Genomic DNA, 23,947 nt, shown 5'->3' on the forward strand with positions numbered 1-23,947 from the left:
GATCATTAAGTCTCATTAGAACCCAAGTGTCCCCAAGACCCCTCTGCCACCAGATTGCACCTGTGAGCAGTGATGAACATTCCTCCCTCACTCCTTTTCCGCATCTTCCTGACATGGCCCATCCTGCAGATTTAGACCGTGCGGGCTGTCCCCCTCCTGGGATGCTCTCTGATCCTCACTGGGACCCCTGTTTCCTGGAGTCCCCGGACACTTGCCCTGACTCCTCTCCCACAGACTCCTACCCCCAATACCGGGCCAGGGATCCATTCCCTCCTGGAAAGCTTCCAGCCCCTGTGAGGGCTGTTTGCCTGCCCCCCCCCCCCCGGGCTCCTGGCCTAATATTTCCCAGGGTAGGCGCTGCTCCAAGGCTCAGAGCTGCCGGCTCCCCCAGCCCTGTCGTCTGGTTGTCAGGACGCTGGTGGGGTCCCCTGCTCCCTCCTCTGGACCGCAGTTTCTCTTCCTGCTATTGGATGGATGGAAGACTGAAGAGTGTGGTGAGACGCACAGGCTTGGTTTAGGGTTGTGTCTCACTTGAGTCAGTTGTGTGATCTTAGGCAAGGCTCGGGGTCTTCATCAGAGAAAGGTAACACCTCTACCTTGTGGTGCTTTGCTGCGATGACTCAAGCGGAAGCAAACGTGTATTCCGTTGGTGCCGGGTGCTGGCCGGACACTGAGGATCCAGGACCATGCAGGCAGCCTGGTTTTCTTTCTGTCCTCTCCTCTTGGAGTTCAAGAGCCGAGGAGGGGTCATCAGACAACTTGTTATGCAAATGATGAATTACCTGCGAGTACAGCATCCTAGGGAATGCTGTTGTGTTGGTTAAATAGGAAACCCTATGAAATAAGCCTGGAAGGAGCTCAGTGCCACGTCTGGAAGCCACCAATGTGGAGGTGGCTGCCACTGCTGTTCTCTCTTCCTTCTTGCCCCACTGTCCCCCCACCTCCAGGATATCACAGGCGCATAATGGATCCAGTTTTAAAGAGAGTCCCTGCAAGAGAGGGATGGAGAAAGACAGAGTTGTTCTCGCCATGTGGTGTTCTGTCACGATCAGAGTTCCTTCTGTCCCCAGTTGCCAGAATCCCGGGTGACCAGTGCCTGCCTCGAGAATGAGGAGCTGGGGGGGCACCTCTGGCGTGTGCCAGGCCTGCAGCTGGACGCTGCATAACTGGCCAGGCACCCCAGCCCCCAAGCCTGTCAGCCTCGGTGCCAACATGAGGATGGCTTCGTAGTCCTCCAGCTCGGCCGCCCCGGGCAGCAGGCGCAGCACTGCCCGGGCCCTTAGCACATGGTGCCCTCTGCCTGCTTTGACTTTGGCGGCAGACTGGGTGGCGTTTCTTCCTCCTGAGGTGCAGAGTTAGGGCAGAGCAGCTACCTGGTGGGTAGGAGGGTGACTGGGCTCAGACCTGCAGGAAAGGCAAAGCTCTCTCAGTTATAGTCCCGAGGGTGCCTCTCTGGCCCCTGGGTGCCTGGCACTGTCCTGAGCACAGTTGGCAGGGAGGATACGAGAGCATGCCTTGCCTCCTGGCTTCCATGGGTGGCACGACCTACAAGTCCCTCATCGTCCCTTCCACAGGCATCTGGTGACACCCTACTATTTGTCCAGCCCACGTGGGTGTCCGGCCCTGCTCCTGTCCGGCAAATGGTCGTGGAGTTGGGCCATGGTGCCAGTGCCCACACCGTCTGTCCCTTCGGCCTGTGCAGATTTTCCTGGAACACCTTTCCCTTCTCTGCCCACCACCAGAGTTGAATATGACTCATCTTTTGGGTCGCAGCTAAATGTCACTTCCAAGGAAGTGTGCTCAGTGCAGGGTAGGTCCCTGGCATGGCACCCAGAGCTCCAGGTACCTCCCTTCTTCAGAACACTGGTCCGAGCTCTGTGGGGTGGGTTTGGGCAGTACCTTAGGCATCCAGAGCCAGTGTGCCCCACGAGGACAAAGCCTTCATCTGCTTTTATTTATCTTTGGATGCATGATGCTCACTAGATAGTTACTGAGCGAGTAAATCAACGACCTAGGCTAAGCCCAGGAATGCAATGCCAGACAAGACAGTCTGGTTCCTGCCCCCACGGAGCTGGCCGCCGGGCAGGGAGGCCAGATAGTTAAACTAGCATCAGTACCAAGTGTGAGCTATTAGAGTATGGCCGTTCGAGCCCACAGCAGTTGCACCTTGGCAGGTCAGGGAAGCTTCCCGGAGGAAATGATGTTGACACTAAGACCTGAGGGTACTTAGGTGTCAGTTAAGCAAGGAGGAGAGTTCAAAGGTGGTATGGGCTAGAATGGTTGGTGACACTTCCTGGAGGAGGGAGATGAATGTATATTTGGGGGTGGGAGCAGTATTTGGTAGAGAGTCGAATAGTAGGTTGAATTTGGTTCCAGTTGAAAGAGAACCGGCGAAGCAGAGGTCTGAAGGTGCCTGTGTGATGGCCTATTGCCAGTGCAGTGAAGGAGGCCAGACCAGCTAGAGGAGGGGGTTCATGGAGCCCGGGGTGGCCAGAAAGCTGGTTCTGATTCTGGAGGCCTTGAGTGACTGCTTAAAGAGATTGGACTTGTCGGGTTCCAGCGGGCACTGCCTCTCCGCCAGCGTGCTCCCTCTTGCTCCAGTTTCCCAGGCAAGAGAGGCTCCCGGACTCTTGAAGACCTGAAAATAAATGAAGGCAAAAGAAGGCCATGCCCAGGGCCCAGGCAGCCCGTTTATTGTACCTTCCCTCAAAGATGTCACATAGCCGGTGGGACAGCTGGCACAATGGACCCTGTGGCAGGAGACTCAGGCCTGGGGAGCATAGACCTGAAGCTGGCCAGGAGCACACCCTGTTCTACTTGGGTACCAGGACAGGTGAGAGAGGCGACAATGATGATAATAGTTACTTTCTATTGAGCAATTACTACATTCCGGTCACCATGCTAACTAAGCTCGTTCTATTATCGTCCATGTTGTTTTCACAACGCGCTCCCTGTTTCGGAATAGAAATGGAGGCACACAGAGATGCAGACACGTGGCCGGTTTACCTGTGCTCAAGCAGCGGGGCTGAGACTGGAAGCTGAGCTCTTACAGCACCCTCAGCAGTCAGTGGTGGTACCGGGAACTTAGAACTGGTGATTCTGAAGGGCACGGTACTCTGAGGTCGTTCACTGGATTTCCTGAGCAGCCTGTGAGAGTCAAATATGGATGCAGAGGCCCCAAGTAGCCAGAGGCAATGCTGGGCCCTAAACTCCAGAACTGAGTCCAAGCGATAAGGCTCACATCCCAGTTTGGACTGAGCAGCTTCTCTCTGAGCTTGAGTTTCCTCACCTGTTTGAGGCTTTTGTTATGCACGTAGTCATTTCAGACCTCAAACTGAGCATTTTCCTGACCTCTCGTTACTCCATCAGTGATGTGAAGTGTGGGTTATTATCCCCATTTTCCAGATGAGGAAACTGAGGTCCACAGAGGTTAAGTAATTTACCAGTGAATTGTGGAATTGGGTTGAAACATAGATCTGTCTGAGCACAGAGCCTGCACTTTTAAAAACAAGTGTTTTTTTGTTTGTTTGTTTATTTTGTTTTGGGGTTTTTGTGTGTGTGTGTGAGAGGGAGAGACAGAGAAAGATAGGAAGAGACAGACGAGAAGCATTAACTCGTAGTTGCAGCACTTTAGTTGTTCATTGATTGCTTCTCATACGTGCCTTGACCAGGAGCCTCCAGCCAAGTTGTGACCCCTTGCTCAAGCCAGAGACCTTGGGCTCAAGCCAGTAACCTTAGGATTCATGTCAATGAGTCTACACTCAAGCTGGCAACATCGGTGGTTTCAAACCTGGAACCTCAGTGTCCAGGACAATGCTCTATCCACTGTACCACCACCGGTCAGGCATGGTTTTTTTGTTTAAGTATCACATAGATAAGGAAAGGCCCACAAAGTGTGGGTGACAGTCTGATGAATACCCACACGGGAGCATTCCTGCCCCAGAACTCCCAGAGGCCAGCCTGTCATGTTCTAATTACTGCCTCCCTGCAGAGGTAATCACTACCCCGACTTCAAATGTTGTAGGTTAGTTTTGCCTATTTCCCCCCCTTTTCTGATACAGACTTTGTTAGGAAAATGGTTTGGGATTATTCCTGACTGTCTTCAGTTCTGTAAATGGTTGTTTTCTGTCTCGTTCACATTTGAATGTGAAGGTTCAGTTTTCATTCTGTTAGCCGCTGTGGAAGCTGAGGATGCGCTCTCAGATCATCACTTCACTGGACCCCATACCCTTCTAAACATGGACCTCTTCAGTATCCAGGCCATTTTCTTAACTTCTTATTGAACTACATATAACATACATTTTTAAAGGTACACCCATCATGATACACAGCTCCCTGAATATTCAAAGTGCACACACCTGTATGTCCACCACACAGATAAGGGAGTGGAGGCTTCTCAACACACAGCCAAACCCCCAAAGTAGCCACAGCCCTGACTTCTACCACCACAGGTTAGATTTTCTTGGGGGTTTTTTTCTTTCTTTTTTTTTTTTTCACAGGGACAGAGAGAGTCAGAGAGAGGGATAGATAGGGACAGACAGACAGGAACAGAGAGAGATGAGAAGCATCAATCATCAGTTTTTCATTGTGACACCTTAGTTGTTCATTGATTGCTTTCTCATATGTGCCTTGACCGTGGGCCTTCAGCAGACCGAGCAACCCCTTGCTCGAGCCAGCGACCTTGGGGTCTCAAACCTGGGTCTTCCGCATCCCAGTCCGACACTCTATCCACTACGCCACTGCCTAGTCAGGCAGATTTTCTTGTTTTTTAACATAATGGAGTATTCGATTCCTGGTCAGGGCACACAGGAGAGGCGACCACCTGCTCTCCACCCCTCCCCCTCTCTTTTTTCTCTTATCTCTCTCTTCTTCTCCTGCAGCCTTGGCTCAGTTGGAGCAAGTTGGCCCCAGGCACTGAAGATGGCTCCATGGCCTTGCCTCAGGCCCTGAAGTAGCTCAGTTACTGAGCAGCAGAGCAGCAACCACAGAGAGGCAGAGCATTGCCACATAGGAAACTGGCCAGGTGGATCCTAGTCAGGGTACATGCAGGAGTCTATCTCTCTGCCTCCCTACTTCTCACTTAAGAAAACAAACCCCTAATGGAGTAATACATAAATGAGTTCATACAGTATGTGAATAGGTACTCTTTTGCATCTGGCTTCTTAACTAAACTGAGAGTCATCCAAGCTATCGTGTTAACAGTGGCTTATGCATTTTCCTTGCTGTGTAGTATTTATTTATTTTATTTATTATTTTTTTTTTTTGTATTTTTCTGAAGCTGGAAATGGAGAGAGACAGTCAGACAGACTCCCGCATGCGCCCGACCGGGATCTACCCGGCACGCCCACCAGGGGGCGACGCTCTGCCCCTCGAGGGCGTCGCTCTGTTGCAACCTGAGCCACTCTAGGGCCTGGGGTAGAGGCCCTCTTTGCTCCAGTGGAGCCTCGGCTGCGGGAGGGGAAGAGAGAGACAGAGAGGAAGGAGGGGGGGAGGGGGGGAGAAACAGACGGGTGCTTCTCCTGTGTGCCCTGGCTGGGAATCGAACCCGGGACTTCTGCACGCCAGGCCGACGCTCTACCACTGAGCCAACTGGCCAGGGCTTGCTGTGTAGTATTTAATTGGTGAATATATTGTAATTATTTGGATATCAGTGGACCTTCAGGTTCTTTACTGTTTGGGGCTGTTATGAATAGTACTGCTGTGAACATTCTGGTCTGTGTCCTCTGGTGAACATTTGTATGTGTGGACTCAGTGGAATCGCTGAACATTGAACATATATGTGTCTTCCCCTTTAATAGGTAGTGTTGCACAATATTCCAGTTACACTCCCAGTTGACACATTTTACATTCCCACCATCAGTGTGGGTGACATCTGTTGTTCCCTGTCTTCACTGTAATACAGACTTGGTGTTGCCTGTCTTGTTGCTGTTGTTTTCAGTAGAGCCGTTCTGGTGGGTGGGCAATGGTATTTCATCGTGGTTTTACTGGCACCAACGAGGCTGAGCCCTCTTCCGTGTGCTCTCCGATCCCCCGTCCTTCACGAAATGCCTGTTCAAGTCTTTTCCCCATTTGTAAGTGGATGCTATGTCTTTTTTTTAAAACACTGCTTTATAGAAATTGTTTCTATTTTCTGAGTCCAAGTGCTTTGTTAGATATATTTTTGGAAATGCTTCTATTCTGACTTGTCTTTTCTTTTTCTTAATGATGTCTGTTGATGAAAAGAGTCTTAAGTTTTGAGGCAGTCCAGTTTATCAATTTCTCTTCATTGTTTATGTCTTTTTTTATGACCTATTTAAGAAAGTATTGCCTACTCGAAAGCCCTGAAGATATTCTCCTGTGTTTTCTTCTAGAAACCTATTGCTTTACTGTCACATGAAGTCCAAGGTCCGCCTTGTATTAATTTTTATGTAGGTATGAACAGTTTTCTTCACTTCAGTGCAGATAAGCTTACCACTTTCTCCCTTATGAGTCCTACTTAAGAAATCTTTACCAACCTCGATGTCGTGAAGATAGTAGGAGACTTCACTTTTTTAACAACGGTTCTATTGAACCGGAATTCCTATATCATACAGTGCACCTGTTTAAAGGGATAACTCGGTGGTTTTTTGTATAGTCACCGAGTTGTGCAGTCGTCACCACAATCAATTTTCGTCACCCCAAAAAGAAAACCACAAACTCATTCGCAGTCACTTCTCATTTTCCCCCAGCCTCCCAGCCCGAGGCAACCACTGGTCTCCCCGTCTCTGTAGGTTTCCTGACTCTGGCTAGACATTTTTACAAATGGAATCATAGAATCATGTGTGTCCATGGTGCCTTTTTTTTTTTTTAAGTTTTTATTTTTATTTTTATTTATTTATTTATTCATTTTAGAGAGAAGAGAGAGAGGGAGAGAGAGAGACAGTGGGGAGAAGCTGGAAGCATCAACTCCCATATGTACCTTAATCAGGCAAGCCCAGGGTTTTGAACCGCGACCTCAGCATTTCCAGGTCGACGCTTTATCCACTGTGCCACCACAGGTCAGGCCATGGTGCCTTTTATGACTGGTTTCTTTCACTTAGTACAGTGTTTTCAAGGTCCAGTGCTGTAGCATGTGTCTGTACTTCATTTTTTTTTATGGCTGAATAATATTCTATTGTATGGATAGACCTTTTTTTTTTTTGGTCCATCAGTTAATGGACATTTGTATTGTTTCTATTTTGGGACTGTTATAAATAATACCTCTCTGAACATTAACGTACAGCATTTTATGTGGACGTATATTTTTATTTCAATTAGGAGGAGCCTTCATTCTTAATCATGTATAATGAGATTTAGTGATAACATTTCTGTAAAGCCCTGGCACATACTGAGTGTTCAGACAGGGACAGCTATATGCGGGTTATATTATACAGCTAGAGACACCCAAATCTCCTGTGAGCCCGACCCAAGCATCCGTCCACAGACATTGTGAAGGCATAGAAATGCTTGGACAAGACCCCTGCTCTTTGGAGGTCAGATCATTCACAGATGGTGGCACAGCAAAGAGGGGCAGGGCGGGAGTCAGGAGTCCTGGGACCTGGCCTGCAAAGCTGCTCATTTGAGTGTGAGATCTGGGGCCTCAGTTTCCCTACTCAAAGAATAAACATGGGGCAGCTGGTGCTTCTGGCCCTCAGGTGGCTCACTTAGCTTCTTTCCCACCCCCTAGGCTGTGGCCCTGCCAATGATCCTGTGAGTGCTGGGGAGTCACTGCTGGCCCTGGAGTCCCCGCCCTGGAGTAGCCCACCTTCCTGCCCCAGCATGGCGTCCGACACTCCTGAGTCCCTGATGGCTCTCTGCACCGACTTCTGCCTGCGCAACCTGGATGGCACCTTGGGCTACCTACTGGACAAGGAGACTCTGAGGCTCCATCCAGACATCTTCCTGCCCAGCGAGATCTGTGACCGGCTTGTCAATGAGTGAGCGGGCCCAGAGCTGGGGCAGGGGTGCGAGTCGGGATGAGCATGTGTGGGGAGACGGGTACCACTGTGTGTGTGCCGCATGTAGTGATGTGATTACAGACGTGTGTGTGCAGGCACATGGCTGTTCATGGGTGCAGAATGCTGTTGTATCCCTAACCATCAAGTTGTATGTGTGCAACCCCGGCCAATGGTGCAGTGAATAGAGCGTCATCCTGGAACACCAGGTTGCCGGTTTGATCCCAGGGTCACGGGCTCAATCCAAGGACACCAGCTTGATCCTGAGGTCCCTGTTTGAACCCCCGTCAGGACACATATAAGAAGCAATCAATGGGCGCACAACTAAGTGGAACAGCAAGTTGATGCTTCTCTCTCTCTCTCTCTCTCTCTCTGTCTCACTCTTCCTCCCTTCTTCTCCCTTCCTCCCTCCCTTCCTCTCTCTCAAATTGATGGGGGGGAAAACGGCCCTGGCCAGTGGGTGGCACAGTGAATAGAGTGTTGTCCTGGAGCACCAAGGTCACAGGTTTGATCCCAGGGTCACCAGCTCGTGCCCAGGGTTGCTGGCTCAATGCTGATTCAAGCCCCTGTCAGGGCACATATGAGAGTAATCAGTGGATGCACAGCTAAGTGGAACAACAAATTGATGCTTCTCTTTCTCCTTCCCCACCCTTCCTCTCTCCTTTTCTTTCAAAACAATAGTTATATATGTGTATATTGGTATGCGTATGGAGGGCGTGCAGGCAGAGTAGTGGGCCAGTGTACACATGGGTGTGTTTGAGTGTGAAACTGCATGTGTGTGTTACAACAATGAGAGGGTATAGAAACCTGCATATAAGTGAAGGAGTTATTTGCTGTCCTGTATGTGTTTGTGCGCACCTGTGCCTGTGAACACGTGTCAGTGTGTGAACATACAGGTTTACACACCAATGCCCAAATAATGGATGATCCATAATCAGAAATAGAATCATTCAGAAAATTATTAAGTGGCCCCTCCAAGGGACTCCCGCTAATAGAGGCCCCTGGGAGCGTGATATGTGTTTACTGACCTCTGGGAATTCAGTCGAGATGCCCAGAAGAGAAATTGGTAGACCAGACAGTTACATATCAACGTGGGGCCCTGTCTTCCCTTCCTCTCTCTCTGCAAAGAAAAGAAAAGAAAAGACAAAAGTGAGAATGTGTGTGAACAAAACACAGAAGCCAACCTGTAATAATGTTCTGAGCATGACTGTGGGTCGGGCAGCACTGGGTTGAACACTGTGGCCCAGAACTATGATCGCTTTACTGATGAAAAAACTGAGGCTCTTGGATGTTCAGTTACTTGTATGAAGTTGCCCAGGTAGTGAATAGCCAAGCTGGATTTAGATCCTAGAGCAAGGGTCTCCAAACTTTTTACACAGGGGGCCAGTTCACTGTCCCTCAGACTGTTGGAGAGCCGGACTATAAAAAAAACTATGAACAAATCCCTGTGCACACTGCACATATCTTATTTTAAAGTAATAAAACAAATGGGAACAAATACAAGGTCTACCAGAAAGTTCTGTCCGTTTTTGGAATAAAACAAAATACAAATTTTTCTTACCATCAATAAACTTTATTAAATAATATAATTGCCATTATTATTAATGATTTCTTGCCAGCGTGAGGGCAATTTGTATATCCCATTTTTGAAAAGTGTTTTATCTTTTGATGCAAAAAATTAAACCAGTGCTTGTTTGATATCTTCTTCATTTTTTAATTTTTTGCCCTTCAAAAAATTTTGTAAGGACAAAAACAAGTGATAGTTGGAGGGTGCTAAGTCCGGGGAATATGGTGGATGAGACAGACATGCTTCTGTAGCATTTCTTCCTTGTTGAAATTCGTAAAAATTACAGTGGCGTAAATGAACTTTATCAGTAGCCATGGGTACACTATCGCTTCACACAAAAGACTAACGTGAATCAACTTTGTTTTAGTTAATTTGCTACATCAGTATGTATACATTAAGTGATAAAAATAGAGAGGCACACATGTGCCAAATAAACATGTGCTCACATGTCAAAACTTATTGTGATAGAAACGGACAGAACTTTCCGGTAGACTTTATACAATATTTAAAATAAAGAACAAGTAAATTTAAATCAACAAGCTGACCAGTATTTTAATGGGAACTATGCTCCTCTCACTGATCACCTATGAAAGAGGTGCCCCTTCCGGAAGTGTGGCAGGGGCCGGATAAATGGCCTCAGGGGGCCGCATGCGGCCCGCGGGCCATAGTTTGGGGACCCCTGTCCTAGAGTGTTTGACTCCAAAGCCTTTCCCACCAAGACTAGGATTCTGCATGAGCTGGTATCTCAGCAAAGTTTTATCGAGTGCTTGCCTGTACCTAGCTGGGAACTCCAAACCCTTTAACTTAATCTTCCTGTTGGAAATGGTCCTCGAAGGGGCTGTTCTAGGAACTGGAAACTGGCTTAAAGAAGATGAGTGTGGACATGTATCTTGTTATAGAAGTGTCTGTGGTTTGGGGGGAAGAGCTTGGGATTTGCTGTTGATAAGAGGTCCCTTCATCACCAGGATGAAGTCTCCCTTTGGACTCCTGGTTCCTGGGGCCACCCTTAATCTCACCAGTAGGGCTGTCAAGATCCAACCAGTTACTATAGGAAGAAGAGGAAAAGGAGGAGACAGAGGTTGCTGCCAGGGTGGTCAGAGAAGGCTTCAGGGAGGGGAGGGCTTGTGCTGGGTCTTAAAGGGAGGAGGAGAGTGGCCATGCCCGCCCCCTGAGTCAGGCCTCTTCCCTGCCAGGTATGTGGAGCTGGTCAATGCCACCTGCAACTTTGAGCCACACGAGAGCTTCTTCAGCCTCTTCTCGGACCCCCGCAGCACACGTCTCACCCGCATCCATCTACGCGAGGACCTGGTGCAAGACCAGGACCTGGAAGCCATTCGCAAGCAGGTGAGGCCTGCGGCACGGACACAAGATGGCCTGGGAGGCTGGCAGGGCCGACCACCTCCAGGGCACGGTTCCCGGGGCCCTCCAGTGCTCTCCCCCCTGGTGTAGAGCCCTCCTCGAGCTCACGGGGCAGGGGCCAGGGCCGGGGCAGGGGCCGGGCCGTGAGGATGACGGGCTGTGCCTCCTGCCAGGACCTGGTGGAGCTGTACCTGACCAACTGTGAGAAGCTGTCCGCCAAGAGCCTGCAGACGCTCAGGAGCTTCAGCCACACCCTGGTGTCCCTGAGCCTCTTTGGCTGTGCAAACATTTTCTATGAGGAGGAGAACCCAGGGGGCTGTGAAGACGAGTGCCTCGTCAACCCCACCTGCCAGGTGCTGGTCAAGGACTTCACCTTCGAGGGCTTTAGCCGCCTCCGCTTCCTCAACTTAGGCCGCATGATCGATGGGGTCCCTGTGGAGTCCCTGCTGCGGCCGCTCAGTTCGCTGGCCGCCCTGGACCTCTCGGGCATTCAGACCAGTGATGCAGCCTTCCTAACCCAGTGGAAAGACAGCCTCGTGTCCCTTGTGCTCTACAACATGGACCTGTCGGATGACCATATTCGTGTCATTGTCCAGCTACACAAGCTGCGGTGAGCAGCCGGTCCAGAGCTCGCTGGGGTGTAGGTGGGGAGGTTCATGTTGTCCGTCCCAGAAGGTTCGTGAGCCCCTGGCTAGGCAGAAGGTGGGTATGGAAGAGACAGTCCCATTGTGTCAGCTGGATCAGGGCTGTTCCGGGCACCTGGGTCCCAGCAGGATTTTCCCACAATGCCCTGCAGCAGTTGGGGCAGGGATGGGCCCTCCCCTGCCATGGACTGAAGGAGCAGGGGTCTACGAGGCAGGCCCAGTCTGTGTCCAGCTCCTGACCTGTGCCTCCCCCCCACAATCTCCAGACACTTGGACATCTCCCGAGACCGCCTCTCCAGCTACTACAAGTTCAAGCTGACCCGCAAGGTGCTGAGTCTCTTTGTGCAGAAGCTAGGCAACCTCCTGTCCCTGGACATCTCTGGCCACATGATCCTGGAGAACTGCAGCATCTCCAAGATGGACGAGGAAGCAGGACAGACCAGGTGGGGCCCACCCACCATCGTTGCTGCGGGGTATCGTTCAGCAGGCATTTACCAAACGCCCTTCCGCCGAGTGCTGTTCTGGGTGCCATAGATAAAGAAATGAGCCGGGCCCTGCCCTCTCCAGTCTGGGTGAGCTAGTGGGGACAGACAAGTCATTATTAGGACCGTGGGGGAGAAGCTCCGGGTTGTCCTGAGGATCGGGAAGGAGGGCAGAGGAGGAATGGTATCCAGGCTATCTTGGAAGTTCATTCCGAGTTTGCCAGAGGAAGGGTGTTCTAGCAGAGGGAACAGCATGTGCAAAGGCTAGAAGATGCAAGCCCCAGGAGTGGGTGGGAAGTTACGACGCTCAGACCGGCCAGAGGCTGGCAGTGTCTGCTGCTCATCTGGTGTTGCAGCAGATAGGCTGGCTCTTGGGTCGGCTGGTTGAGAGCCCGATTCAAACCCATCAGCTCTAACTGGCCATAGCCCTATCTTTCCCAGCCGTACTTTAGTGGGGTTTGGTTGATGGGCATGTCCCTTTATGACTGTCGGTGGAACCTGAAGATGACACATGCTCACTAGAATGGCAGATAGTATTTTCCAAACTACAGCCTTATCTCTCATCCCACACATGACCTTACCACCCTCCCATCAAAAGGTAGGTCTATGTTCCCACCCCTTAAAAAGAAACAAAAAAATAAGAGCTGGAGGGCCTAGAAGAGGGTCCCTAGTAAAGCCCCAGGCACCCCCAGGAGAGGCCTGGCTTTGTGCCTAACCGGGCCGCCCTGGGCCCCAGGCCACTGACCCCAGCACCCTCCGCCCCTAGCATCGAGCCTTCCAAGAGCAGCATCATGCCGTTCCGGGCTCTGAAGAGGCCACTGCAGTTCCTTGGGCTCTTCGAGACCTCCCTGTGCCGCCTGACGCACATTCCGGCCTACAAAGTGAGAGGGGTGGAAGGGAAGGGGAAGGGCTGAGGGTCCAAAGGGGCCTGCCCTGGGGCTGGAGGTGGAGCCAGGATCTGAGGATCCCCCCCCCCCCCCCGTTGCCCTATTCCTGATTGTTCTGAGAATGCTTCATCCCTAGGTAAGTGGGGACAAGAATGAGGAGCAGGTGCTGAACGCCATCGAAGCCTACACGGAACACAGGCCTGAGATCACCTCACGGGCCATCAACTTGCTCTTTGACATTGCACGCATCGAGCGCTGCAACCAGCTCCTGCGGGCTCTGAAGGTCAGCCTCAGCCCCAGAAGCAGTGGAGGGGCCCTCAGGCTCCCATCTACTCCCGCCTGGAAGATGCTAGACTTGACTGTGCCCAGAGCCCCTGTCCCTCTTCTCATACCCTCATCCCCAGGACACCAGCAGCCCTACTCCCAACCCTGGGCCACAGTGCCTCACCTGCCCCAGCACTGGCTTTGTCCCAGCACCATGGCCCTGCCCTGCTTTCTGCTCCCCGACCCCCACATCCACCCTCAGAACAGAATCAGAGGACCTGTCCCAGCCCCGCTGAAGAGCCCTAGGCCTCTCCCCGCACAGCTTTAACAGGGCTTGCCAACCTGGACCCCATACCCTGTCTTCATGTAGCTGGTCATCACAGCCCTCAAGTGCCACAAGTATGACAAGAACATTCAAGTGACAGGCAGCGCTGCCCTCTTCTACCTAACAAATTCCGAGTACCGCTCAGAGCAAAGTGTCAAGCTGCGGCGGCAGGTCATCCAGGTGGTGCTGAATGGCATGGAGTCCTACCAGGAGGTGACGGTGAGCCCCCCTCCTGCCGCGGCCCTGCATGCTCTAGCCCAGACCCCTCCCTGCCCGCCCTGTGGCCCAGTCTCTGGGGGCTGTGCTTGCTCCCACCCTTTCTTGCCAGGCTCTGCCCTGCCCCACCCCCACCCTCTTCCCTACAGTACCAGCCCCAGACTCTGGACCTGGCATTCAGGGCCCCTAACCCAGCTCCACCTCCCCGCCACCTCCACCCAGGGCCTCCGTGCTCCTGCCTCCGGGCCTCAGCCGATACTCCCCAGTCCTTCTGCCCAGTAACATTCTGCTGGGGGCTGTTATTTTAAATAGCTGCATTTCTTATAAAAGCAATAATGATTCCATTGTAGAAAAATTGTAAATAAACTATAAAGAAAAAAAAACCCCACCCACAACCCCATCCCCCAGAGATAGCCACCCAACACTGGACCTCTCTGGTTCGGGATTTTAGCCTGTGTGTTTATTTAGAACAGGGGTCCCCAAACTTTTTACACAGGGGGGCCAGTTCACTGTCCCTCAGACCGTTGGAGGGCCGGACTATAAAAAAAACTATGAACAAATTCCTATGCACACTGCACATATCTTATTTTAAAGTAAAAAAACAAAACGGGAACAAATACAATATTTAAAATAAAGAACAAGTAAATTTAAATCAACAAACTGACCAATATTTCAATGGGAACTATGCTCCTCTCACTGACCACCAATGAAAGAGGTACCCTTCCAGAAGTGCGGCGGGGCCGGATAAATGGCCTCAGGGGGCCGCATGTGGCCCACGGGCCGGGCCGTAGTTTGGGGACCCTTGATTTAGAACATGGGCAACAGTGTCTTGTGAATGCAAACCTCTCCCATATCAACAAACATTTTGCAACAAAATGTTTATTTCCTGATGACGAAAGTAAGACACTGAATGCTTAGAAAACAAATTCAAGCAATATGAAAATATATTAACTAGAAAGTAAAAGTTGTTCACAGCCCCAGCTCTCCTCCCCCAGACAGCTGGTTTTCATGGTTCCTTTCATAGTCAGTGGTGTCAGCCTAGAGCTCAGTGTCCCCATCCACGAGGGGCCACGAGAGCGCTGTGTGCTGGGTCCCGCCGAGGGGACCAGAAAGGTGCCCCCTGCGTGCCTGGGCTGCAGTTACAGAACCAGCCTCCACGCTGGAACATTTAGGTTGCTTTTTGATTTTTTGCTATTTTAATAAGGTTTTGCTGACTATACTTAATCGATTTCCATTTTACTGCATGTCAAAAGTAGACTTGCTGAGCCAGTGGATGTGTGCATTTTTAAAGCATTAGTATGTCATCTGACCAGGTGGTTGCACAGTGGGTAGAGCATCAGACTGGGACAGAGGTCTCTGGCTTGAGCCGTGGGGTCCCTGGCTTGAGTGTGGGATCATAGACATGACCCCATGGTCATGATCTTTTGAGCCCAAAAGATGCTGGCTTGGGCCCTGGCCAGTTGGCTCAGCGGTAGAGCGTCGGCCTGGCGTGTGGGGGACCCGGGTTCAATTCCCGGCCAGGGCACATAGGAGAAGCGCCCATTTGCTTCTCCACCCCCACCCCCTCCTTCCTCTCTGTCTCTTTCTTCCCCTCCCGCAGCCAAGGCTCCATTGGAGCAAAGATGGCCTGGGCGCTGGGGATGGCTCCTTGGCCTCTGCCCCAGGCGCTAGAGTGGCTCTGGTCGCTGCAGAGCGACGCCCAGGAGGGACAGAGCATCGCCCCCTGGTGGGCAGAGCGTCGCCCCTGGTGGGCGTGCCGGGTGGATCCCGGTCGGGCGCATGCGGGAGTCTGTCTGACTGTCTCTCCCCGTTTCCAGCTTCAGAAAAATACAAAAAAAAAAAAAAAAAAAAGATGCTGGCTTGAAGCCCAAGGTCGCTGGCTTGAGCAAGGGGTCACTCGCTCTGCTGTAGCCCCACCCCCTACCCCCATCAAGGCACACGTGAGAAAGTAATCAATGACCAGCTAAGGTGCCTCAGTGAAGAATTGATGCTTCTCATCTCTCTCCCTTCCTGTTTGTCCCTTTCTGTCCCTCTCTCTGTCTCTGTCACAATAAAATGAAATAAAAAATAAAATAAAATAATAAAGCATTGGTATGTCTCCCCAAATTGTCCTCCAGAGAGGCTATGGTGGGAATACAGCCTCTGCGGGAATGAGAGGACCCACTTTCATACTGCCTGCCAACTCCATACTTGACTGTAACTTTTTTCCACATTGAGATCAATTTTATGATCACGTAAAAGAGGCATCTATTTTTAATGAAAAATAATGCTTGCCTGACCTGTGGTGGCGCAGTGGATAAAGCATCGACCTGGAAACACTGAGGTCACCAGTCTGAAACCCTGGGCTTGCCTGGTCAAGGTACATATGGGAGTTGATGCTTCCTGCTCCTCCCCCTTCTCTCTCCTCTCTAAAATGAATTTTTAGTGCTTGCTTTGACAGCAATATACTAAAATGAATTTTTAAAAAATATTAGAGCCTGACCAGGCGGTGGCACAGTGGATAGAGCGTTGGACTGGGATGCTGAGGACCCAGGTTCGAGACCCCGAAGTCACCAGCTTGAGTGCGGGCTCATCTGCTTTGAGCAAAAAGCTCACCAGCTTGGACCCAAGGTCTCTGGCTCAAGCAAGGGGTTACTCGATCTGCTGAAGGCCCGTGGTCAAGGCACATATGAGAAAGCAATCAATGAACAATTAAGGTGTCGCAATGCGCAATGAAAAACTAATGATTGATGCTTCTCATCTCTCCGTTCCTGTCTGTCTGTCCCTGTCTATCCCTCACTCTGACTCTCTGTCTCTGTAAAAAAAATAAATAAATAAAAAAATTAAAAAAAATTAAAAAATATTAGAAAATAATTGCCTGGCCTGTGGTGGCGCAGTGGGTAAAGTGTCGAACGCTAAAGTCGCTGGTTCGGAACACTGGGCTTGTCCGGTCAAGGCATATATAGGAGTTGATGCTTCCTGCTCCTCCCTCCCTCTCTTCTCTCTCTCTCCTCTCTAAAATGAATAAATAAATAAGAAAAATAACACTAAAAGCCTGACCAGGCGGTGGTGCAATGGATAGAGCGTCGGACCGGGTTGCGGAGGACCCAGGTTCGAGACCCCGAGGTTGCCATCTTGTGCGCAGGCTCATCTGGCTTGAGCAAAAAGCTCACCAGCTTGGACTCAAGGTCTCTGGCTCAAGCAAGGGGTCACTCGGTCTGCTGAAGGCCCACAGTCAAGGCACATATGAGAAAGCAATCAATGAACAGCTAAAGTGTCGCAACAAAAACTGATGATTGATGCTTCTCATCTCTCTATGTTCCTGTCTGTCTGTCCCTTCTATCTCTCTCTCTGATTCTCTCTCTGTCCCTGTAAAAAAATAAAAATAAAAAAAATAAAAAGAACACTAAAAAAAAAAGAAAATAATAATAATAATGCTTGAAGACACTAAAATGAATTAAATTCTGTCAAAGAAATGGACATTAGCCTGGCCAGGCAGTGATGCAGTGGATAGAGGGTCAACCTGGGACGCTAAGGACCCAGGTTCAAAACCCCAAGGTCACCAGCTTGAGTGTGGTCTCACCCAGCTTGAGCACATGGTCGCTGGCTTGAGCAAGGGGTCACTGGCTCAACTTGAGCCCCCTTAGTCAAGGCACATCTGAGAAGCAACCAGTGAACAACTAAAGTGACGCAACTACAAGTTGATGCTTCTCACCTCTCTCCCTTCCTGTCTCTCTCGCAAAAAAACAAAAAGAAAAACCTTATAATCTCCTCTTCCAGAAAGCCTTCCTGGACTACCACAGCTCTAGATAATCTCTCCCCTCTAGAGAGCCCCTCAAGTCCAGCTCCTGAGTCGGCCCCTGACGGTGCTGCACTTGTCTCCGTCTGGCCCAGGTCCAGCGGAACTGCTGCCTGACCCTCTGCAACTTCAGCATCCCCGAAGAGCTCGAGTTCCAGTACCGCCGGGTCAACGAGCTCCTGCTCAGCATCCTCAGCCCCACACGGCAGGACGAGTCCATCCAGCGCATCGCCGTGCACCTGTGCAACGCCCTGGTCTGCCAGGTGGACAACGACCACAAGGAGGCCGTGGGCAAGATGGGCTTTGTTGTGGTGCGTGCGGGCGGGCTGCCCCGCCCTCATCCATAGCCTCGCTGCTCATGAAGTCAGGCTAGACCCAAGGAGAAATCTACCAGTGGATGTGGCTTACAGCCCCCTAGATTTCCTCTGCCTAGAACATTCTGTCTTCCTCTCCCTCCATTTGCCCATAAGGTCCCCCTGTACAGATTCCTCCTGCCTCAGACCAGGCGTCTTGAAACATCCTCCCAACTGGGATTCAGTAAGGATTTGAGGGACGATCTGTGAGCCCCGTGGGCAGTGCTGCATTGCTCCTTTCGTGGTTAAATCCCCGGCACTTCCCAGATAGGGCCTGGTGCCCTGTGGGGAGACTGTGAACGTCTGCTGGAGAAGGGCAGGAAAGGGTGTGGAAAGAACATCCAGTCTCCTTCCATTTTCTTGCTGGGGAGGCTTAAGTACCGGGCGCGGGGGGCATGCCCAAGCCGCACAGGAAGTCAGGGTCGAGCCAGGACTGACACCCAGGCCCCCTGATGCCAAGTGCCAAGCCTGTGGGCTGCACTTTCTCACACAGGCCACCAACTGGCCTTGTCAGGACGGACAGCGGGGGTCGAAGCAGGGCCACGCGGGGGGTGGGGGCGCTCTCGAGGCCTGGCCCCTGCATGCTCTCTCCTCTGCCTGCAGACCATGCTGAAGCTGATTCAGAAGAAGCTGCTAGACAAGATAGTAAGTCGTGTCTTCAAGGAGCCATTGTGCCCTCCCGCAGCCCTTGGGGGTCAGGTTTGCCCCAGGGATGTCTGTGCCTTGTCAGGGGCCCCCTCCCTGGGTTCCAGGAGCCATGGGGCCTGGTAGGTGAGCCTTGCTGAGCTCTCCCCTGCCCTCAGTGTGACCAGGTCATGGAGTTCTCCTGGAGCGCACTGTGGAACATCACAGACGAGACGCCCGACAACTGCGAGATGTTCCTCAACTTCAACGGCATGAAGCTCTTCCTGGACTGCCTGAAGGTAATGGCTCTGCGGCCCCTCCCAGGCCATCCACACAGCCCCTCTCTGTCCCCAGGCTCCCCGCTGACCGAATCGGTCGGCACCCCCGCTCCTTGTGGTTGGTTCCCACGGGAGGGCAGTGGGGCCCCACTCATGGGCCTATCAGCCCAGGATTTGCTACAAAGCAGGAGCTCCAAAGACCTTTTTCGACCCAGATGGCCTGGCTGAGCCCTCCCTAAAGGGGAGACCCAACCCCACCTTCCCACAGTGCCTTCCTGGACTGTCCTGTCTGGCTGGGGTCCATTGGGATATCAGCTGGACAGAATTCTGTCCAGTAGAAAAGCCTATTATTTTAAAACTCATACTTTGTTGCCTGACCAGGCGCTGGTGCAGTGGATAGAGTGTCGGACTGGGACGCAGAGGACCCAGGTTTGAAACCCTGAGGTCTCTGGCTTGAGCATAGTTTCACCAGCTTGAGCACGGGGTCGCTGGCTTGAGCGTGGGATCATAGACATGACCCCATGGTTGCTGGCTTGAAGCCCAAGGTCTCTGGCTTGAAGCCTAAGGTCGCTGGCTTGAGCAAGGGGTCACTCGCTCTGCTGTAGCCCCCTAGTCAAGGCACATATGAGAAAGCAATCAATGAACAACTAAGGTGCTGCAACGAAGAATTGATGCTTCTCATCTCTCTCCCTTCCTGTTTGTCCCTGTCTGTCCCTCTTTCTGTCCCTCTCTCTCTATCACAAAACAAAACAAAACTCATCCTTTGTTTTCTTGCTGTAGTTTCTAAGGGGATCCCATTAAACTAGTATTTTGAGCTTTGGTAAATAGAACCGTCTCTATCCCGTTTACAATTTATAGGTCCCATGTCCACTCAGTCTTTGATTTTGTGGCAAGGAGCCCCCACCTTTAATCCCTTACAGTGTGTACGCAGCACTGTCCTGGGAGCATTGGAAGGTAGAGGGCAGCATATTGCACCCCTGTTTGTCCAGCTGGAATGGCCAGACAGATGCTCATAAAGCATCTAGATTAAGAATACTAGACACTAATTAACTGATTGATGTATTCATTGATGTGGCCCTAATGGCTCTTCTTTGGCCAGGAATTTCCAGAGAAGCAGGAACTGCATCGGAATATGCTGGGACTCTTGGGGAATGTGGCAGAGGTGAAGGAGCTGCGGCCCCAGCTAATGACTTCCCAGTTCATCAGCGTCTTCAGGTTAGTACTTCTCTCCTTTACCTGTTTGCCTTGGCTACCGGGATGCTCAGAGCTCTAGTCTGTGCTTAGCAAAAGCAATTGCTCTTAGACTAGGTTTATGTTATAAATGTTACCTTCCCTATAGTGTGGTTTCTTATTCTTTCAACCCTCCATAAATGATCTTCTTGTAGCTATATCTTAACGTTAGTGACCCCTCAGAAGTCATCTGGGTATGGCTCTTAAGGGGTAAAGAAAGCAGTAGTTCCTCTGACACTTGGTTTGTATTGGGGTCCAGCAGCTGGTATCTGAAGAGGGACTTGGAGGGAATTGGACTCCATTTTTCTCCCTTCTTGGCAGCAACCTGCTGGAGAGCAAGGCCGACGGGATTGAGGTTTCCTACAATGCCTGTGGCGTCCTCTCCCACATCATGTTTGATGGGCCTGAGGCCTGGGGCATCTGTGAGCCCCAGCGGGAGGAGGTGGAGGAGCGCATGTGGGCAGCCATCCAAAGCTGGGACATCAACTCACGGAGGAATATCAATTACAGGTGCAAAGTGGGGAGGGTGGGGTGAGTATTGGGGCAGGACGCTGTTTCCCAGCACCGTCTGGTCAGGGCTTCCTCCCTTTCTTCCTGTCCTCTGTCGGGTCTGACTCACTGAGGCGTGTCCACAGACAGCACAGAGCAGAGGCCCACGTCTCAGCTGCACAGCGTGGTGCACATGTCTGCACATCAACACCTGCATGTACTCAAAGCCTGCTGTTTGCAAACATCTGATTCATGTTTATTTGTGGGGGGAAAAAAAATACAGATATATGGCCCTGGCTGGGTGCTTCAGTGGATAGAATGTTGTCCAAGTGCACTGAGGTCGCAGGTTCGATCCCAGGTCAGAGCACATATAAGAAGCAACCATTGCCTGACCTGTGGTGGCGCAGTGGATAAAGCGTCGACCTGGAAATGCTGAGGTTGCCGGTTCGAAACCCTGGGCTTGCCTGGTCAAGGCACATATGAGAGTTGATGCTTCCAGCTCCTCCCCCCTTCTCTCTCTCTGTCTCTCCTCTCTCTTTCTCTCTCTCTCTCTCTCTCTCCCTCTCCTCTCTAAAAAATAAATAAAAAAATAAAATAAAAATTAAAAATTAAAAAAAAAAAAAGCAACCATTGAGTACACAGCTAAATGGAACAACTAAGTGGAAAAGCGAGTTGGTGCTTTCTCTCTCTCTCTCAAATCAATGTAAAAAATATAGACATGCACTATGAAACAAAACAGAAACCATCTGTTACCTCACTCCCTGACAGAGAACCCCACTAACGTGCCCTGTCTCCTCACGAGCATGCCTGTGTCTCCCCCTGCTAACATGTCTCTTCCCCGCTGACGCGCCCGTGGCTCCTCCCACCGACGTACTGCGTCAACATGCCCGTGTCCCCTTCCTGCAGTTGTTCTGGCAGATTTACTTCCAGTCCAGTTGGCATCAAGACTACTATCTTGTGGCTCACTTTCTAGCCACATGTGACTCCTCATGTCGTGACTGGGTCACTTTCTATGTGCAGACGGCCATCCCTTGACACTGACGTTGAAAGCCCATGTCGGGAGGAAGGGGCGCGCGCTTGTGGCCTTGCTGACCCTGAGTTATTTCCCTCCCACGGGGAGGAGGCGGAGTCGCCGGTCCAGGGGCTCTGCACCTACATTGTGGGGATTTTGGACATGGCTGCAGATGGCCATGAGAAGTGTAGTCACACTTTCTTCTGCTTCCCAGTGTACACCACCCCCATAAGCTGGGTCTTTCCTCCTTGCTAAGGCCCCCAGTTCGTACTCCCAATAGGTGTTGTCCCCCTGCCTCCCTTACGTTTGCGTGCTCTTGACCCCTCGCACAAGGGAGCTGCATTTCTGGACCCTGAGGTGGGCAACAGGGCCCGAAGCCCATGTCCCCTGCATCCCACCAGTCTGCTCACCCTTCCAGGAGGAGAAATTCCAAGATGCACTCCCCTCAGCCCCGGCACCAGAGTGACCTTGATTTCTCTTCCTACAGGTCGTTTGAGCCAATTCTTCGCCTCCTTCCCCAGGGTATCTCCCCTGTCAGCCAGCATTGGGCCACCTGGGCCCTGTACAACCTTGTGTCCGTCTACCGTGAGTACCCACTCACCCTTAGTTCAGACACAGGGACACACCTGGCCGAGGGCTCACTTACCCCAGGAAGTGTATAATCCAGGCAGGGGGCACTAAGGGAGCTGCCATCCATGTCTGTGCCTCAGAGCACAGCCCTCTTCCACTCTGTAGCACTTGTGCGACACCAGCGTGACGGCCGGCCCCTGTCCTGTCGTCAGAGCAGCCTGGCCGGCGATACGGCCCGTCCAGAGTTCCCGGACAGCTTCCTTATGTTTCCTGCTCCCTATGAGCGAACAGTCAGAAATCTCCATGCCTTCTGTAAGACAGAGTAAGACCCACCCAGACGAAGAACTAGCCCATTTTCCTGGAGGAAACGGACATCCAAGAGAACAGGAGAGAACCTTACAGCTATTCTAACTCATTTCCTCAAAGAGGCCCCCATCCCCTCCCACAGAAGAGCCTGAACTGTCCTCTGCTCAGTGGCTCTGGGGAAGAGGAGGAAGAGGGGGCCTCACTAAGAGACTGATGGGAGACCAGGTGTGACCCCTAGCTCCCTCCCTTACTGGTCATGTGACCTCAGGTGGGTTCTTGAGCCTCTCTGTGCCCCAGTTTCCTCCTCTTGAAATGGGGATAGCAGTAACACCTACTTCATAAGATGGTGTGGAGAGAGCCGACAGGAGTGCCGAGCCGGGGCTGGACATCGCTCAGGCCTGGTGACCGCAGAGGGGATAAGTGTGCGGGACTGAAACCTGCCTCTTTGCTGTTTTACTCTGAGCAGGCTTCTCAACCTCTCTGTGCTTCAATTTCCTCATCTTTAAGGTGGGATAACAACAGCACTTACCTCATGGGATGGCTGTGAAATAAGACATATCTAAGCTCTTAGGACATTATTACATACCAACTGTCCAATAAGCAGGAATCGTTTTAATTATCATTTGAGGTTAGTCTTACTAAAAAAGTAGCACCTTACTTCAAAGAGGCCGCGTAGCACAGAGGACAGAGCCCTGAGCTGGGATCCCCCTCGGACAAGCATCTGGAGGGGCGAGGTGAAATACTTCAGCTCAGCGAACCTCCGTTCTTTCCTCTGTAAAATGGAGATAATAAAAATAGCTCCTACTTCACAGAGCTCCTGGAGGTCCACTGCAATGTCCATGTTCTCCATGGGGTGTAAAGCCCTGGATACCAAGCACTAGAATGTTCTTTGTTGAAGTGAACCCTGAAAGCACCCGATAGAAAGGCCTGGTGATTCCGACCCGGCTGGGCACCAGAATCGCCTGGTGATACTTTGTTATAAACACGAATAAATACTGGGTCCTGGGTCTGTTGAATCAGAATACCCAAGGACAAGGCTTAGGAATCTGTATTTTACAAATCTCAGAGAACAGAAGCCACCAGTTTCTAGGGTGAGCTCTGGGGAAAACACACTGCCTGCCATGGTGGGTAAGTGCTTCTCCCAGGCTGCTTCCTGGCAGCTTCCCCCAGGTGGACTCGCCGGGCAAACAGGGCTCATCCCAGATCACAGCCCTCCCGGCCGGCGCATCTATGCCACCCCTCTGGAAGGGCGGTCCTGGCAGCAGCAAGGCAGGGGTGGAGGCTGAGAGAAGGCCCACCTGATCCCCTGCTGTCTGCCCCTCCCTACCCCACAGCGGACAAGTACTGCCCCCTGCTGATCAAAGAAGGTGGGATGCCCCTTCTGAAGGACATGATTAAGATGGCCGCTGCCCGGCAGGAGACCAAGGAGATGGCCCGGTAAGAGATGGGCCGTTTCTGCCGCAGCCTTGCTTTGGGGGACTGAGGGAGTCAGTGGGGCCCCCTGGTGGTCGGGAATGGCTGCGACTTCCCAGGAGCCTGAGTGTAGTGTGGAGATGGACAGTCTTCCGATGTCCAGCTGGGCCCTCCCTGAGTGTCATGTTGACAGTGTAG

At 51.6% G+C, this 23,947-nt stretch overlaps 1 protein-coding gene across 5 annotated transcripts in view; it reads left to right on the forward strand.

The window, feature by feature from the left end:
- The window catches only part of ZER1 (zyg-11 related cell cycle regulator), a 30,923-nt gene that overhangs the window by 3,682 nt on the left and 3,294 nt on the right, over positions 1 to 23,947 (forward strand). For 4 of the 5 annotated variants that reach the window (XM_066366999.1, XM_066366998.1, XM_066367001.1 and 1 more), the window contains exons 2-15: positions 7,685 to 7,934; positions 10,713 to 10,863; positions 11,052 to 11,488; positions 11,789 to 11,965; positions 12,771 to 12,885; positions 13,028 to 13,174; positions 13,526 to 13,699; positions 17,570 to 17,785; positions 18,431 to 18,472; positions 18,631 to 18,750; positions 19,829 to 19,944; positions 20,281 to 20,469; positions 21,948 to 22,045; positions 23,671 to 23,773. In XM_066366999.1, coding sequence (XP_066223096.1) covers positions 7,777 to 7,934; positions 10,713 to 10,863; positions 11,052 to 11,488; positions 11,789 to 11,965; positions 12,771 to 12,885; positions 13,028 to 13,174; positions 13,526 to 13,699; positions 17,570 to 17,785; positions 18,431 to 18,472; positions 18,631 to 18,750; positions 19,829 to 19,944; positions 20,281 to 20,469; positions 21,948 to 22,045; positions 23,671 to 23,773 — 2,243 coding nt within the window. In that variant the 5' untranslated portion in view covers positions 7,685 to 7,776. Of the gene's footprint in view, positions 1 to 2,814; positions 2,834 to 7,684; positions 7,935 to 10,712; positions 10,864 to 11,051; positions 11,489 to 11,788; positions 11,966 to 12,770; positions 12,886 to 13,027; positions 13,175 to 13,525; positions 13,700 to 17,569; positions 17,786 to 18,430; positions 18,473 to 18,630; positions 18,751 to 19,828; positions 19,945 to 20,280; positions 20,470 to 21,947; positions 22,046 to 23,670; positions 23,774 to 23,947 lie in introns of those variants that run through there. The other variant, XM_066366997.1, reaches the window with a different exon arrangement.

Source organism: Saccopteryx leptura, chromosome 2, assembly GCF_036850995.1.
Source record: "Saccopteryx leptura isolate mSacLep1 chromosome 2, mSacLep1_pri_phased_curated, whole genome shotgun sequence".
Lineage (NCBI taxonomy): Eukaryota > Metazoa > Chordata > Mammalia > Chiroptera > Emballonuridae > Saccopteryx > Saccopteryx leptura.